This window comes from Panulirus ornatus, chromosome 16 (genome assembly GCF_036320965.1).
Source record: "Panulirus ornatus isolate Po-2019 chromosome 16, ASM3632096v1, whole genome shotgun sequence".
Lineage (NCBI taxonomy): Eukaryota > Metazoa > Arthropoda > Malacostraca > Decapoda > Palinuridae > Panulirus > Panulirus ornatus.
In genome coordinates, this window is record NC_092239.1 from 34,781,954 (window position 1) to 34,795,922 (window position 13,969).

Genomic DNA, 13,969 nt, shown 5'->3' on the forward strand with positions numbered 1-13,969 from the left:
TCGTTTCCGTGTGATGGAATGAAGACGGGGAGTGATGGGGTCGTCGTGTGTCGTTCCCGTGTGGATGGGCGTGTGATGTGGGAACCTTAGTACCTGGAGGGGATGTGGTTGAGGGAGTGGGGGTCGTGCCAGGTCGTGGGGATGCCAGTGGAGGGGGGACGACGTACCACAGTAAAGGCCGCTGGTCGTATCACAAGGGCGGGATGGGTCACGACCGGAGTGGGTGGGTAGGGTGAGACGGGCGGGGAGGAGACCTAGGGGCCCCGCCTTAGGTCACCGGGGCCAGAGGTCACCTCATTACTCGTCGGAGGTCACCGTGGCCAGGAATGGCGCCCGTCCATCGTCTCCCGAGATAAATGAATTTTCTCAGATCTGTGACAACACATCGCTTTCCTTTTCGTCTTCTGTTATCTTTTCGTCTCTATTATCTCTCATTATAATGACTACATTACCCTATTTTCCCCGTCACTGTACTGTCCCTGTCACGGTATTATCTGTCTTATTGTCCTTGTCTCAGTATTGCCTGTCGTACTGCCCTTGTCGCACCGTTACAGTAGTCCCGACATTATTGTATGGGTTCGAGTCTTGGGACTTCGAGCGCCGATGAAAGGAAGAGGATTGGACGTGTTGGGGATGAAATGATTGAGGATGGAGAGTATGTGGCGCGAGGCGGGTTGATGTTGTAAGAAGCACCGGTGTTGAAGCACAGTCTGATTGAGAGGGCTGACTGTGTGTGTGTGTGTGTGTGTGTGTGTGTGTGTGTGTGTGTGTGCTGAAATGGCTCAGACATTCGGAGAGGATGATCGAAGAAAGATTGAATGAGAGGATCTTGTGTTTTCAGAAGTGAGGGAGGAAGGTGGAGACGGTGGGGACAGAGATGGAAGGATGGAGTGAAGGAGGAGGCTTCAGGGTGTCGGGCTCATGAACATTCAGGAGGGCGAGGGGCGTACAGAAGGAACTGGATCGCTGAAGTATAATTGGACCGTCATGGTGTCAGTGGTGGCGTAGGCTGAATCAGGACACATGAAGCGGTGAGGATCAGCGACGGGTTAGTGTGTGGGGCGTGGCCGCTGGTTGGTGGGCCGTGGTTTCATTATGCATGGTAGGGAGGGGCTGTTGTGTGCAGGTTGGGGCCATCATTCTCTGGTTCCTGATGCTGCGTCAGTGAGACTTGCGAGGCAAATAGATATATATATATAGATACACATCACGCAACGGTGCATCACTGTACCGACTCTCTGTCACTTCACTGCCGGTCTGTCCATTGTTCGTGTCGCCCTCCCTGTTTGTGGGGTAGGCTGGCGGCCCCCGCCGCTCACTGTACGTGTGCAGTTGATGACGATTATGCAAATGAAATGAGCAACTCGCGGTGAATGCTGGGAGTATTGGTAAGGGCCAAGATGATGTGTGTGTGTGTGTGTGTGTGTGTGTGTGTGTGTGTTTGCTGTATGTGAATTTCTCTCTCTCTCTCTCTCTCTCTCTCTCTCTCTCTCTCTCTCTCTCTCTCTCTCTCTCTCTCTCTCTCTCTCTCTCTCTCTCTCTCTCTCACGTATTATGATGTGGGGTTGGACCTACCCACGGAGGATCGATCCCATCTCCTTTCACATTTGCGCCGTAAGAGCAGCGGCGAATTTATCGTGCACTCTCACCCCCGCGTGTGGGCGCGGGGGGCGGGCGCGCCGGAGGACGGACACAGTGCAGCAGAGGTAGACGGTCTAGTGTGACTGGCCCTGGAGGACCTAGTCACAGCTACGTAGCGAGAGACATGTTTACAAGGAAGAGACACCGTTGGAGTGAATTATGTAACTTTTTTTTACACTGTGAATTGTTTACAGTGGTTGAGCAACGGGGAACGAATTGTGTATATATATATATATATATATATTGAAAAAAAAGATCATACGATGAATCATTTGCCGTCGGTGGAGGAAGGATCATTTTCAAGTGTTTGAGATGAAACATTGTTGTATTTGAGATGTTTACACATTTGTACACACGTCGTGTTTGGCTGGAATTATCTCCGCACTCGCTAATTTTAGAACAGACAAATAAATACTCTTGGGCAACACCAGCATAGAGTCGTCTTCTGATCCTTTTAGTTAAAACCATATATAAAGGGTTCTGAGGGTTGTTTTAACATGATATTATAATGCTAAATGGATCTTCTTCTGTTGGTTTCACTTCGTTTTGAATGTTTTCGTTCCAGAGTTCCTTTCTGGAAAGTTGTTTTCCAGCACTTCATACCTAGACGATCCCCGATAGGTCGTAGTCAGTGACGTGCGTTCGGGCCAGAGGCTTTTTGCTCATGCCTCACTCCCGTCATGGATTCCGATCTTGATATGGGAAGGGAATCCAGAGATCCTAGGCTCTTTAACCTCATCACGGGTGATTACGTTATGCCCGCGTCGTGCTTGAGACGCAAGCACGTGACGATCCATGCTTGAAAGAGAGAGTTCAGTGTAGTGTGGACCTGAGCGCAAGTTTGGCAGCCATCATCTGTTGCTTGCGGGTCGACGGGCGGAAGGAGAGTTTGCAAAGCACTCGTGCAGCAGTTGCCTGCGCTGCCGCTGTTGTTGTAGTTGCTGTTGTTGTTGTATTTCCGTTGCATCCTGGAAAATAAGCGGATGTGTGGCGGTGTAGCGCGCGGCTACCCGTCTTCCCACGCTTTGCTAAGTGGTGGTATTAATGGCCGGGTGCTCCACGCTGGACGGAATAAGAAATTATACGTTTGGTACCAGCAGTTGGCCGACACTGGTGCGTGAGGCAGGGAGAGGGAGCGGTCGGCCTTGCACACACACACACACACACACACACACACACTCTCTGTGCATGGCCTGCATTGTAGATGGGTCAGTACCCTTCTGGGCTGGCAGGTTATATAGGTTGGCTGAGAGGTGGCACCTTGTGCTCATTCCGTAGATACAGCCACACTACTGGATGGGTCAGTACCCATATATATAAACACAGACGGGAGAGTAATACACGAGGCAAGTTATGTAGGTAGGCTGAGGGACCCGTACAAACCACCAGATCTCCAACATGTTTTGTGTTATGAACTGGAAGCGCATCAGGCGAAATTGATTTCCATCACGACCGGAGCACAGGGAAGTCACTCCACGTTCCTGAAGGTTAGTGGTTCTGTGTTAAAGTCATGGATAACGATGAGCTGTGAGGGGAGGGGCAAGGTGGAGCTCCGGGCTGTGAGGAAGGCACACTCCTCCACCAGTGGCACAAAGTGTGTGGTTGAGAATGGAACTGGAGAGATCCTGCAGACACTAAAGAATCGTGGGTTTTAATGAGTGAATGAGCTGTGAATAGAAAGGATTAGTGGAGGGATGAACAGTGAATAGAAAGGAATAGAGGAGGAATGAACAGTGAATAGAAAGGAATAGAGGAGGAATGAACAGTGAATAGAAAGGAATAGAGGAGGAATGAACAGTGAATAGAAAGGGATAGATGAGGAATGAACCGTGAATAGAAAGGAATAGATGAGGAATGAACAATGAATAGAAAGGAATAGAGGAGGAACGACCAGTGAATAGAAAGGAATAGATGTGGAATGAACAGTGAATAGAAAGGAATAGAGGAGGAACGACCAGTGAATAGAAAGGAATAGATGTGGAATGAACAGTGAATAGAAAGGAATAGAGGAGGAACGACCAGTGAATAGAAAGGAATAGAGGAGGAATGACAACAGCAGCAGACCACTAGGTTCTTCAAGGCTCTATGTGACAATACAAGAGATCTGAAACTCAAGGTTTAGTGTTGAGGGGGTAGAATAGCAATGACGATCGACACTGAAAGCATTTGTTGGGAAATTACCCGTCGAGTTGTTTTAGCAGACTCCCTAGTTATAATTGATGTGACTGAGTTGTGGAAATAGTGGAGGAGGTGCTCATATTTTTCTTATTAAACTTTCCCTGTCTAAAGCATGTATGTGCGTGTACTTGGGACACTGGAAGGAGCCTATGTTCCCAGACTAGACACAGGGGCAGAGGACCGGGTTACGGCTGTGAGGCCATGTGATGGAGGACGAAGGGGGAGGTCCTGTGGTACGGTATAGGAGGGAGGCAACGCAGGATGTGGAGGGGTTGATGGAGAGTAGGGAGGCAGGCAGGCAGGCTAGGGAGGGTAAGAGTACCCTGGCCCAGCCATCATCGGCTGTGGCCTGAGTTATGGCCCGTCACTGGACGCAGGAAATCAGGACACATGTTTTCTGTTTCTGTATGGCAGTGAGACCTCCCTCCTCCTCCCCCTCCCTTTTCCCCTGTAGGGCCCCTGCCCCCCCACTCTCCTCTCTCATCCTCTCTAGTGGCACTCTAGTGCCCCATGGCCCTCTGGCACCCCCCTATCCCCCTAAGCCCCGACAGGATGGAGGTAGTAGTAGGCCTAGGGTTCGACAAGACTGAGGACTGTATTGATGCCTTCCATATTATCGCCTCTACTGACACTTTGACCGGGATCGCTTCTTCCGTCGCCCATCGGAGGAGGGGGCACCATCATGCCACGACGAACCCCAGCTGTTCTTTCGGTCGGCATCCTGATGGGATAGGAGTGTGCGAACGCCCGTCGTGCCCCAGGGCACATATGGCCCCTCTCCTCTCCCCAACAGGGAAAGGGGACGATTTCACGGTGCCCTCCATAAATCGGTTCCATCTTGGGACGCCCGAGAACGAGCGTGGGCGAAGGATTCTACAGATGGCGCGGGATGTTGACTGAGCCACTGGTAGGACTAAAGGCTGGGTTCTCGAGGGAGAGTGGCCCGGGCAGCAGCTGAGGGAAAACTGATTTTTCATTTACTTTTCACCGAGGCTGAGGCCGGAGGGGGAGGTCGTGGGTGCAGACCGGGGCTGTTGGGGCAGGGGTTGTGGTGCCAGAGAGCCAAGAGTTGTTGGGGAGGGGGAATCGAGCTGGGAGTGGTTGTGATCGGAGCTGGTTGTGACTGGCCCCGTAGCTGGGAGGGAGTGGGCCAGGGCTGGGAGAGAGTGAGACTAAAGCTAGGAGAATGACTCGGTGTAAGAGATGGGTGTGGTGAGGACGAGGCGCCACTGAAACGCAGAAGAACCTAAGCATTTCTCCGTGAGACTGGTCGCCACTCGGGCCTGCCGGAGGGAAGGCCGCGTCTCGGGCGTTGATGAGCGCCGTCAGCTGTTGAGTTATTTGATGAGTCGTCGGCTGATGGGCTCCTCGATGAGTCGCCGTGATGGCTGTCAAGCGTTGACAGCAGGAGGAGGGAGGAGGAGGAGGGGCGGTGGTTGAAGGGAATTCGTCACCACACAGGTTATGGACCCTTAGCGCCACCATACTGGACGTGGACGACCCGGCGAGGTGGCTATTCCCCCGGTCCTGAGGGTCAGGTCGACACATGTGACGCCAATCAACTCTCTCTCTCTCTCTCTCTCTCTCTCTCTCTCTCTCTCTCTCTCTCTCTCTCTCTCTCTCTCTCTCTCTCTCTCTCTCTCTCTCTCGTTCCACCCGTGTGTGTGTGTGTGGCTGTAGAAACGCCCCGTTATGTTATCTAGGTGTGTGGAGTGACGGTAGCATTACTTTGTTACGGGAGATGGCAATCGTCACGGCCTTCCGTCCTGTGGCCTCCATACACGTAACAAGTAACAACTTGAAACAGTGGTCAAGCTGTTGCTTGGGGTCCCCACACCTCAACTTCCCCGTGGACGTACAGACTAAAAAGAATGATATCAGATAAAGTGTCGCCTCTGCACTGTCGAATTTTACAGTGGTCAAGTCTCTGTCTATCCACATATTTTGTGAATCCTAAATCCTTTTGTGATTAACGGACCGTAGACGACTTCCTGCAGAGGGAAGTGCCCTCTGTCATTAATAATGATGATGATATAGTTCACACAACGTAGGAGTTTTTCTCCTTGACTCATTTTTTGATATGCTTGAACCGCCCTCTGTAAATGCTATAGGCCTGCAGGAGAAGATGTGTGCAGAAATATTGGTTGTAGAATCTTTATTTGTTTAGATATACATAGGCAAAGCGTCTCTACAGGCTGAGGTGTGGGCCAACCCACCCTCACCCTCGCTGGACCAGATTGTCTACCTTGTGGAACTTCCCTCCTTGACTACTTCAGCCAGTGTACGAGCTGTCGCATTCTCTCATGAGATATTCATTGTAGAGTCAACAGTAGAGGACGTGGCCTACATGTCTCCCGGGGGAGCTGACAGGTACAGATTTGGGATATTAGTCTGTGACACGATTGTCGTTGGGACTTAAATCTGGGGTGAATAAGAGAGCGATACACATTTGCTTGGGTTAGATGGTAGTATTTATATCACCTCGATGGGCTCTGTAGATGGCTTTTAACACAAGCCTCCTGGCACAGCCCCACGATCTTTGTAGAATAATGTAAGTCTCATGGATCTTCACATTCGTCTTTTGGCATTCCTAGTAGGAGCCACTAGACGTGCTCTCTGGTTCTCAGCATTGTACTTAATGAGTACAATGTACTTCACAAGAAGTACAATAGCTACGATGGACGGTGTATGTGTATGAGTGTTTGTGTGGGTGGAGTGAAGGCGTCTGGGTGGGTGGGTTGGGGGATGCTGCTGCGGTGTGAATTGAGGTTATAGGCCAGAGTAGATGGGAGTACCAGCAGCTCGGGTCAAGCCAGGCCAAAAGGGGGAGTCAGAATGTAAACAAACAGCCGTACAGGACCGCCCCATCAGGCAGGCAGGCAGGCAGGCAACCAACCCCTAGTGAGCCAATATCCACCACATCTTCCATAAGAATCTTGCTTGTTACAGCGCTTCCTGCTCACTCCCTTATGGCCACCTGCTCCTACTTCTTGCCTGCTTCACTCGTTGCATGTTTATCTCCTCCCTGCTTGCCCTGCACACCCTGCTTGTCATCCTCCTCTCGTTGCCTAAGCCTCTCCCTCAACCTCAGCATTGTACGAGGAACAGATGTGATCTTTCCTGGTTCGGTGATGCTGGGGGAGCTGACGATTATTACCCTCCTTCCCTGGGAAGGTGTTGATGGGAGGTGATGGCCCTGAGGGTAGCTGGGGGGCCTGGCCAGGCAGGGTCAGGGCCCGAGGTCGTAAGGTCATAGCTACCGGTGTCATCTTCCCGGCGAGGTCACCTCACCATACAAAGGTCATCACACACACACACACACACACACACACACACACACACACACACACACACACACACACAGGCAAAGCATAAGAGAGGAAGACCCCTTCAGCGGATCGAAAATCACCTCAGTGGGGAGGAACAAAGGACGCACGTCAGAGGAGCCATCTGAAAATGGGTTAGGGGAATGGTCACCTGCGGCGTGCCGCAAGGCCTAGCGTGAGAACCGTTCCTCTTCTTCATCTTTGTGAATGACACGCCAGAAGGACTGAAGTCATGCCTGAAAGTGTATGATGATGATGATGATGACAAGGTCATGAGGGAAGTAAAGAGTGAGGAGGATTGTGTCATCTGAGAAGGAGAACCAGGCAAGACCCTAAATGCTAAGTAATGAGTATGGGACACAGTGAATGACGGCCACAATATGAATCATTATGTGGTACGAAATAGACTGCAGCATTTTGTATGTATGAAAGGGACTTGGGGTTGGGAATTGTAGTACCTAACCTGTCTCCACATCAGGATGACTTTCAGAGGTTAATTCTACTGACTGGTATTACACAATGAAGATGTTTCATAAACTCTTTACATCGTACTGCTGAATTAGAACGTGAGTCTTAAGTTTCATCACCTTATACAGACGTATGATAAAGAAGCAATAGAGAGGATCTGGAGACAGGCAGGAAAGTTGGTATCAGAAATAAGGGAATTAGATTACAGTGAGTGGCTAGAGGCTTTGAATTAACCCACGGTGGAAGAGAGAAGAATAAGAGGAGACGAAAGGTGCAGAAAAGATAACAACCAGACGTCACTGTCAGAAACTTAAGGAGTTCGGCACCGCAACCACAAAGGGCCCATCTTCGTCGCCGTCACCTCCTGCCGCCAGAGATCCCTCGGCCCCGAGTTGCAGTGCGACGCCACAGACGAACATCGATCCCACCCGGGATCGAACAGATTGCGACAAAAGCAGCCCACCCATCCCAGCCATTGCAAACATCATCAATAATTTGTAGATAGCACTTTCACCTCCACCTTAACATAAATGTTAAAGACTAGTTATTTGATCTTAAGTCTTTGTAGAACTTCTGTCCATACTGTGTTTGTGTTAGGACACACTCATTATTTATCCATTTATTATTATCATTATTATTAACTATCATTGTTATTATTAATTATATTCGCGAGATATTTGAGTGAGGCTTTACTGTGTGAAATTTGAGCTGGAGGTGAAGGGTATCGTGTCCCTGTGTGATGAACATTAACGGCGGGAGTGTTCACGGACTGGTTCCCTTGTCAGATATCTTGTTTACATTCACCAGATGGATCTGGAAGGGGACACACACACACACACACACACACACACACACACACACACACACACACACACACACACACACAGCTCTTGTTACACATTTCCCTGTTAATTGGCGTAAAGGACACTAGATGACGTGTTTCTTCAGTGCACTCCCGGCTTGCTGTGTTTGTGCACGGTGTCAGTAATCCTGTTCTGTTGGGAGTACATGGGAAAGCCAGGTAACACGGCAGTACATGGGCAGCAGGAGGCCATATGGGAGTACATGGGGAAAGCCAGATAGAACAGCAGTACATGGGCAGCCGAAGCCATATGGGAGTACATGGGGAAAGCCAGATAGAACGGCAGTACATGGGCAGCCGGAGGCCAAATGGGAGTACATGGGAAAGCCAGATAGAACGATAGTACATGGGTAGCCACAGGCCATATGGGAGTACACGGGGAAAGCCAGATAGGAACGGCAGTACATGGGCAGCAGAAAGCCATATGGGAATACATGGGAAAGCCAGATAACAGAAGACCTGGATGATGGTCTGTGACGAGGTTATCTGCTGGAGGACAGTAATAGTATCCCGCATTCCTTTCGATGGAGGTAGGATGAACAGCAGGAGAAAGCTTCACACTCTCCGTGTTCAGGGGAAAAAAGATATTTAGGTTTATATGGCCTTTTGCAGTGGTGGTATTTGTTACAGTATTTATCTCTTTAAGACAATGACGAGGGTTTTGATTCTTTATTTTCTACGTATTCGTAGATACGTTTCAATTCTTGATTATCTTTGTATTCGTTTGTATTCGTAGATATATGGTAGAATCATACTAGTGTGTTGCAGCTTTTCAGCCGGTTCGACCCAGGAATAAATTGGTCATTTCGTAAGAATAAATTCATAAAGTTGCCGTCACTGAAGTGATCCAAGCTTCTCCCAGAACTAATGATAAAGAATAAATTGGAAGGTGATTTTTCTCCGACGCTCATTAATGTGTTGGCATGAGTGGCACCCTGACCCCATAACAGGGTCACATGGGGAGGAGGGGAGGTCACCTGCTCGGTTTCCTCTTTCACGGGGTATCAGGTCACTCCTCACCTTTCCCACTGACCTTAGATGTGACCCCTCTCCCTCTCCACGACCCCTCAGTGTGACCCCTTGCCTCCCTTGTGTCCCCACGCGGTGGCCAGGGATGGGAGAGGAGAGTTAGTAGAGTTGGTGTGATTGCGTTAGGATGGGACATGTTGGAGATCAGTGGCTTAGTGTTGGAGATCAGTATCTTAATGATGGAGATTAGTGTGAAAGTTTCATGGTTAATGATAGTACACACACACACACACACACACACACACACACACACACACACACACACACACACACACACACACACACATATATATATATATATATATATATATATATATATATATATATATATATATATATATATATATATATATATATATATATATATATATATTGTCATTAGCCATAAGATTGAAGTGTCGTGATGTTGGAGCTCAGTATGTAATTGTTGGAGGTTAACCTCTTGTTCTTAGAGATCAGTCTATCAGTGTTGGAGATCACCATCGAAATGTTGGAGATCGGTATCTAATGTTGGAGATCTTCATGTGTATGTCGGAGATCAGTATGTTCAAGTGGAGGGCAAGGTAATACAGGCCAAGATTGGTGAGGGATTTACGCCTGACAGGCCCTCCATTCCCTCCTTTAGGCCAATCCGTCATCTAATCCCCTTGCCGTAAGCCCAATCCATCATCTAATCCCCCTGTAGTTAGGTTCCAATCCAAAATTTGCTTCCATCTGAACCCTCCCAGTCTCAATCCATCAATCAGTCCCCTTCTTCTTACGGGCCCAATCCACCATCCAGTCCCATCTCCTCAGGCTAATCTGCTCCTGCCTCCACTGGACCAATCCATCATCCAATCTCTTGAGAGCAATCCACCATCGTGCTTTGTTTACTTTAAGCCCAATCATCCGTCTTATCTCTTTATCTTTAAGACCGACCTGCCTTTCAGAATCTCGGTTCAGAGCAGAGCAGGGTAAGACACGTAGGGCACGGTGTTCTAGGGAAAGGCAAGGGAGGAGTTTAGGGCAAGTTGAGGGAACCGGAGGATATAGCCTGGTGGCCTGGTAGTCTGCTTAGCCAAGACGGGGCATGGCAGTGTGTAGGGTAGTGTGGGCTGAACCTCTGGAGAGGGAAAGGCGAGGGCAGGGCAGGGCGGCACCTAGGCAGGGCGGCACTTAGGCAAGGCGGCACCTAGGCAAGGCGGCACCTGGGTAGGGCGGCACCTGGGCAGGGCGGCACCTAGGTAGGGCGGCACCTGGGTAGGGCGGCACCTAGGCAGGGCGGCACCTGGGCAGGGCGGCACCTGGGCAGGGCAGAGCGGCACCTGGAGTGCTTCCCCTGCCGCCCCACTCGAGGGGCCTCAGATAAGCCTCGTTGGCTATTTTAGTCGCTAATATCTGGCGGGATTAATGGCCAGGCCTGCAGGAGAGACTCCCTCCCTCCCTCCCTGTGGGGCGCTCCCCCCCAGCACCACGCCTGTGGCCACGCCCTACGGTAGTGCCTCATCCTGAAGGGGGAGGAACCCCATGCCATTGTTCCTTGGAGAAGCTCATGGTATCCTTGAGGACCTCATGGCCATTTTCATGTCTCCTAAGGACCCTCATGGTAATGACGGTGGGAGCAGACGACGTGGTAGTACCATGGCAACAACGCCAGACGGAAGAGACCCTAAATACAGTGGAGAAGTAATACTAGAAATATCCGAAATCCGGAGTTGACTGAAATATCCGGAATCGTCTCGCCTGCAAAACTCCGGACTCACAGCTCTTCAGGTACTCCAGCTGCAGACGGTGGAGTCAGGGGTGGTCGATCACAGTGATCGACTCACACAACTGGAGAAATATACCCGAAGTGTACGTGTTGGATGCGGGCTGCAGCCTCAAACAGCTGTGCGGATCATGGGGGCAGAAGAGTGTATCTAGGCCCCAGACTTATCTAATGGAGGTAGATGTATAAGGTATAAGTAAGGTTTCCTGGCAAGCTGAAGAAATCTTGTGGTCTGTGTGTTAGACGAACTTAAAGTATAAGTAAAATGAAAGTCTCGTTCGTAGACCCTTCTTGCCTAATTACTTAGATTTATTTGAAGACACAGTTTTGGTATCAACATATTCTGTCTCACTTTCGCAGTAACATTTGATGGTACACCGTAATTACTTAGGTTTACTGAAGACGCAGTTTTGATATCAACACATTCTGTCTCAATTTCACAATAACACTTGATGGAACACCGTCTGTGTGATACTAATGTCTTGTGTTCTATGTTTTGCAGGTATCGTATCGGTCCCCCGAGACTTGTGATGTAAGTAGCCGCGTCTTGTGTTGTGTTTGGCTGAGAGTTGGGAGATACTGATCTATAAGGGGCAGGCAGGCAGGCAGCCTCTGGGGTTAGGTATGGGGGAGGAGAGGAGAGGAGAGGAGAGGAGGGCGGGGGGCCTTCCACTATCTCTAGGGGTGGGTAGGTCGGTAGGTAGGTAGGTAGGTAGGTAGGTAGGTAGGTAGGTACATAGGGCATTACCATCTCTGGGGTGTGTGTGTGTGTGTAGATACACAGGGCTCCCACCATCTCGGGGGGGTCTATGTACTCGTGGCACCCACTATATCTAGGGGTAGTTAGGTAAGTAGATCTCCCACCATCACTGTGGGGTTAGTAGGTACATAGACCTCCCTTCTTCACTGCAGGGGTAGGTAAGGGTGTGTCCCCCCCACCCGACCACTGTCACTGTCACCCAGTGTAGCGATGCAAACATCACCAGACACCCTCCCCAGATGTCCTCCTCCTCCCCCCTTCCCCCCTCCGTAAGGTAAATATTGACTGAAGTCACTCCAATCATCAGACACCCATGTACATCATCTCAGGACGATCCTCATTATTATTACACATCCCTATGGATAATATTTGTGTTGTAGACGCAGATGAGGGCCATTCAAACAGGATATTTAATTTTCTCTCATTTTTGTAAGTCTTTGTGTCAGACTGAGCCACTGATGTATGCATTGGCCCACATACCCCAGGGTTTCCCCATATTTAGTGAATTGAATATAATATCTGTATCACTGTTTCCTTCTGGTGTGTTTAATGTAGAATGTGGTCTGTTTCCTCAAATCCCTGGGTATAGGGGGGACAGAATGCTACCAACACACACACACACACACACACACACACACACACACACACACACACACACACACACCTCCTGCGTGTCGTAGAAGGCGACTGTGAGTGCCATGACCAAGTGGGGCTGGATATCGTCCACTCCCCTCCTGCATTATCACTTTTCTAAAAGCAGGAATAGGAGAAGTAGCCAAGCGAGGATTTAACCCCTTGATGGTGTCTTAATTAATGCAGAGTAAAATTTCACAGGTCAACTCGTCCTATTGTGCAGAGAGAAGTGGTGTTGCACAGAGCGAATACAGTGGTCGACATGGCTACAAGGGGTGTAGTATCGTAGCCGTAGCGGCCTACAGTAGCAGTCTACGGTACTGGTCTACAGTATCGGCCTACATTATCGTCCCACAGTATCGCCCTACAGTAGCGTCCTACAGTAGCGTCCTACAGTAGCGTCCTACAGTAGCGGCCTACATTATCGTCCCACAGTAGCGTCCTACAGTAGCGTCCTACAGTATTGTCCTACAGTAGCGGCCTACAGTAGCAGTCTACTGTATCTGCCTACAGTACCAGTCTACAGTACCAGCCTACAGTACTGGTCTACATTATCGTCCTACAGTAGCGGTCTACAGTAGCAGTCTACAGTAGCGGTCTACAGTAGCAGTCTACAGTAGCGGTCTACAGTAGCAGTCTACAGTAGCGGCCTACAGTAGTAGTCTATAGTAGCAGTCTATAGTAGCGGCCTTGTGCCTCGCATCCACCAGGTCCCCGACCCTGATAACCAGATCGCGTTTATATCTCCCTCTTGAGCCACCTACAAAACGCGGGCACGAGCCTCGCACACCATACCCCCCACCGCTCTGTGTGTGGGGCGCTGCGGGAGGGAGGGAGGGAAGGAGAGGAGAGGAGAGGTGGTAGGCATCGGGAGAGGGAGGAGCAGCGAGCCTGGCTGTTGTTGGTGTCTTGAGACAAGCGAGGCCGCCTCGTGTCGCATGTATCCCGATGACCTGCACCTCGTCGGAACAGGAGGGAGAGAGAGAGAGAGAGAGAGAGAGAGAGAGAGAGAGAGAGAGAGAGTCTGGGAGAGAGAGAGAGGGGGGGCGCAAGGTGTGTGGGTAGGCTGGCTGATAGGGGCGTCCGTTTTATATCAAACACTTGACCCATAACAAAACCAGCTCTCCCTGCCTCCCCTCGTAACCCTTCCTCTCCCTTCCTCCCTTCTGGGTAAGGGAGGGGTATGAGGGGGGTGGGGGTGATTGGAGGGGAGGGAGGGGTAGGGGGGAAGGAGATAATAAAGGAGGAGGAGAAGACCTGGTTGAAGTGTACAGATGAGAGGCTGATGATGCCAGGGGCGGCGTGAGGGGCTTGTGTGACAGCCA

The 13,969-nt window shown here is 50.2% G+C and overlaps 1 protein-coding gene across 6 annotated transcripts in view; it reads left to right on the forward strand.

Moving 5' to 3' along the window:
* Nucleotides 1-13,969, forward strand: part of LOC139754241 (uncharacterized) — a 310,706-nt gene that overhangs the window by 111,162 nt on the left and 185,575 nt on the right. For 3 of the 6 annotated variants that reach the window (XM_071671559.1, XM_071671563.1, XM_071671560.1), the window contains exon 4: nucleotides 11,754-11,783. The exons of the other annotated variants lie outside the window; for them this stretch is intronic. In XM_071671559.1, coding sequence (XP_071527660.1) covers nucleotides 11,754-11,783 — 30 coding nt within the window. The remainder of the gene's footprint in view (nucleotides 1-11,753; nucleotides 11,784-13,969) is intronic. 6 annotated transcript variants of the gene reach the window in all.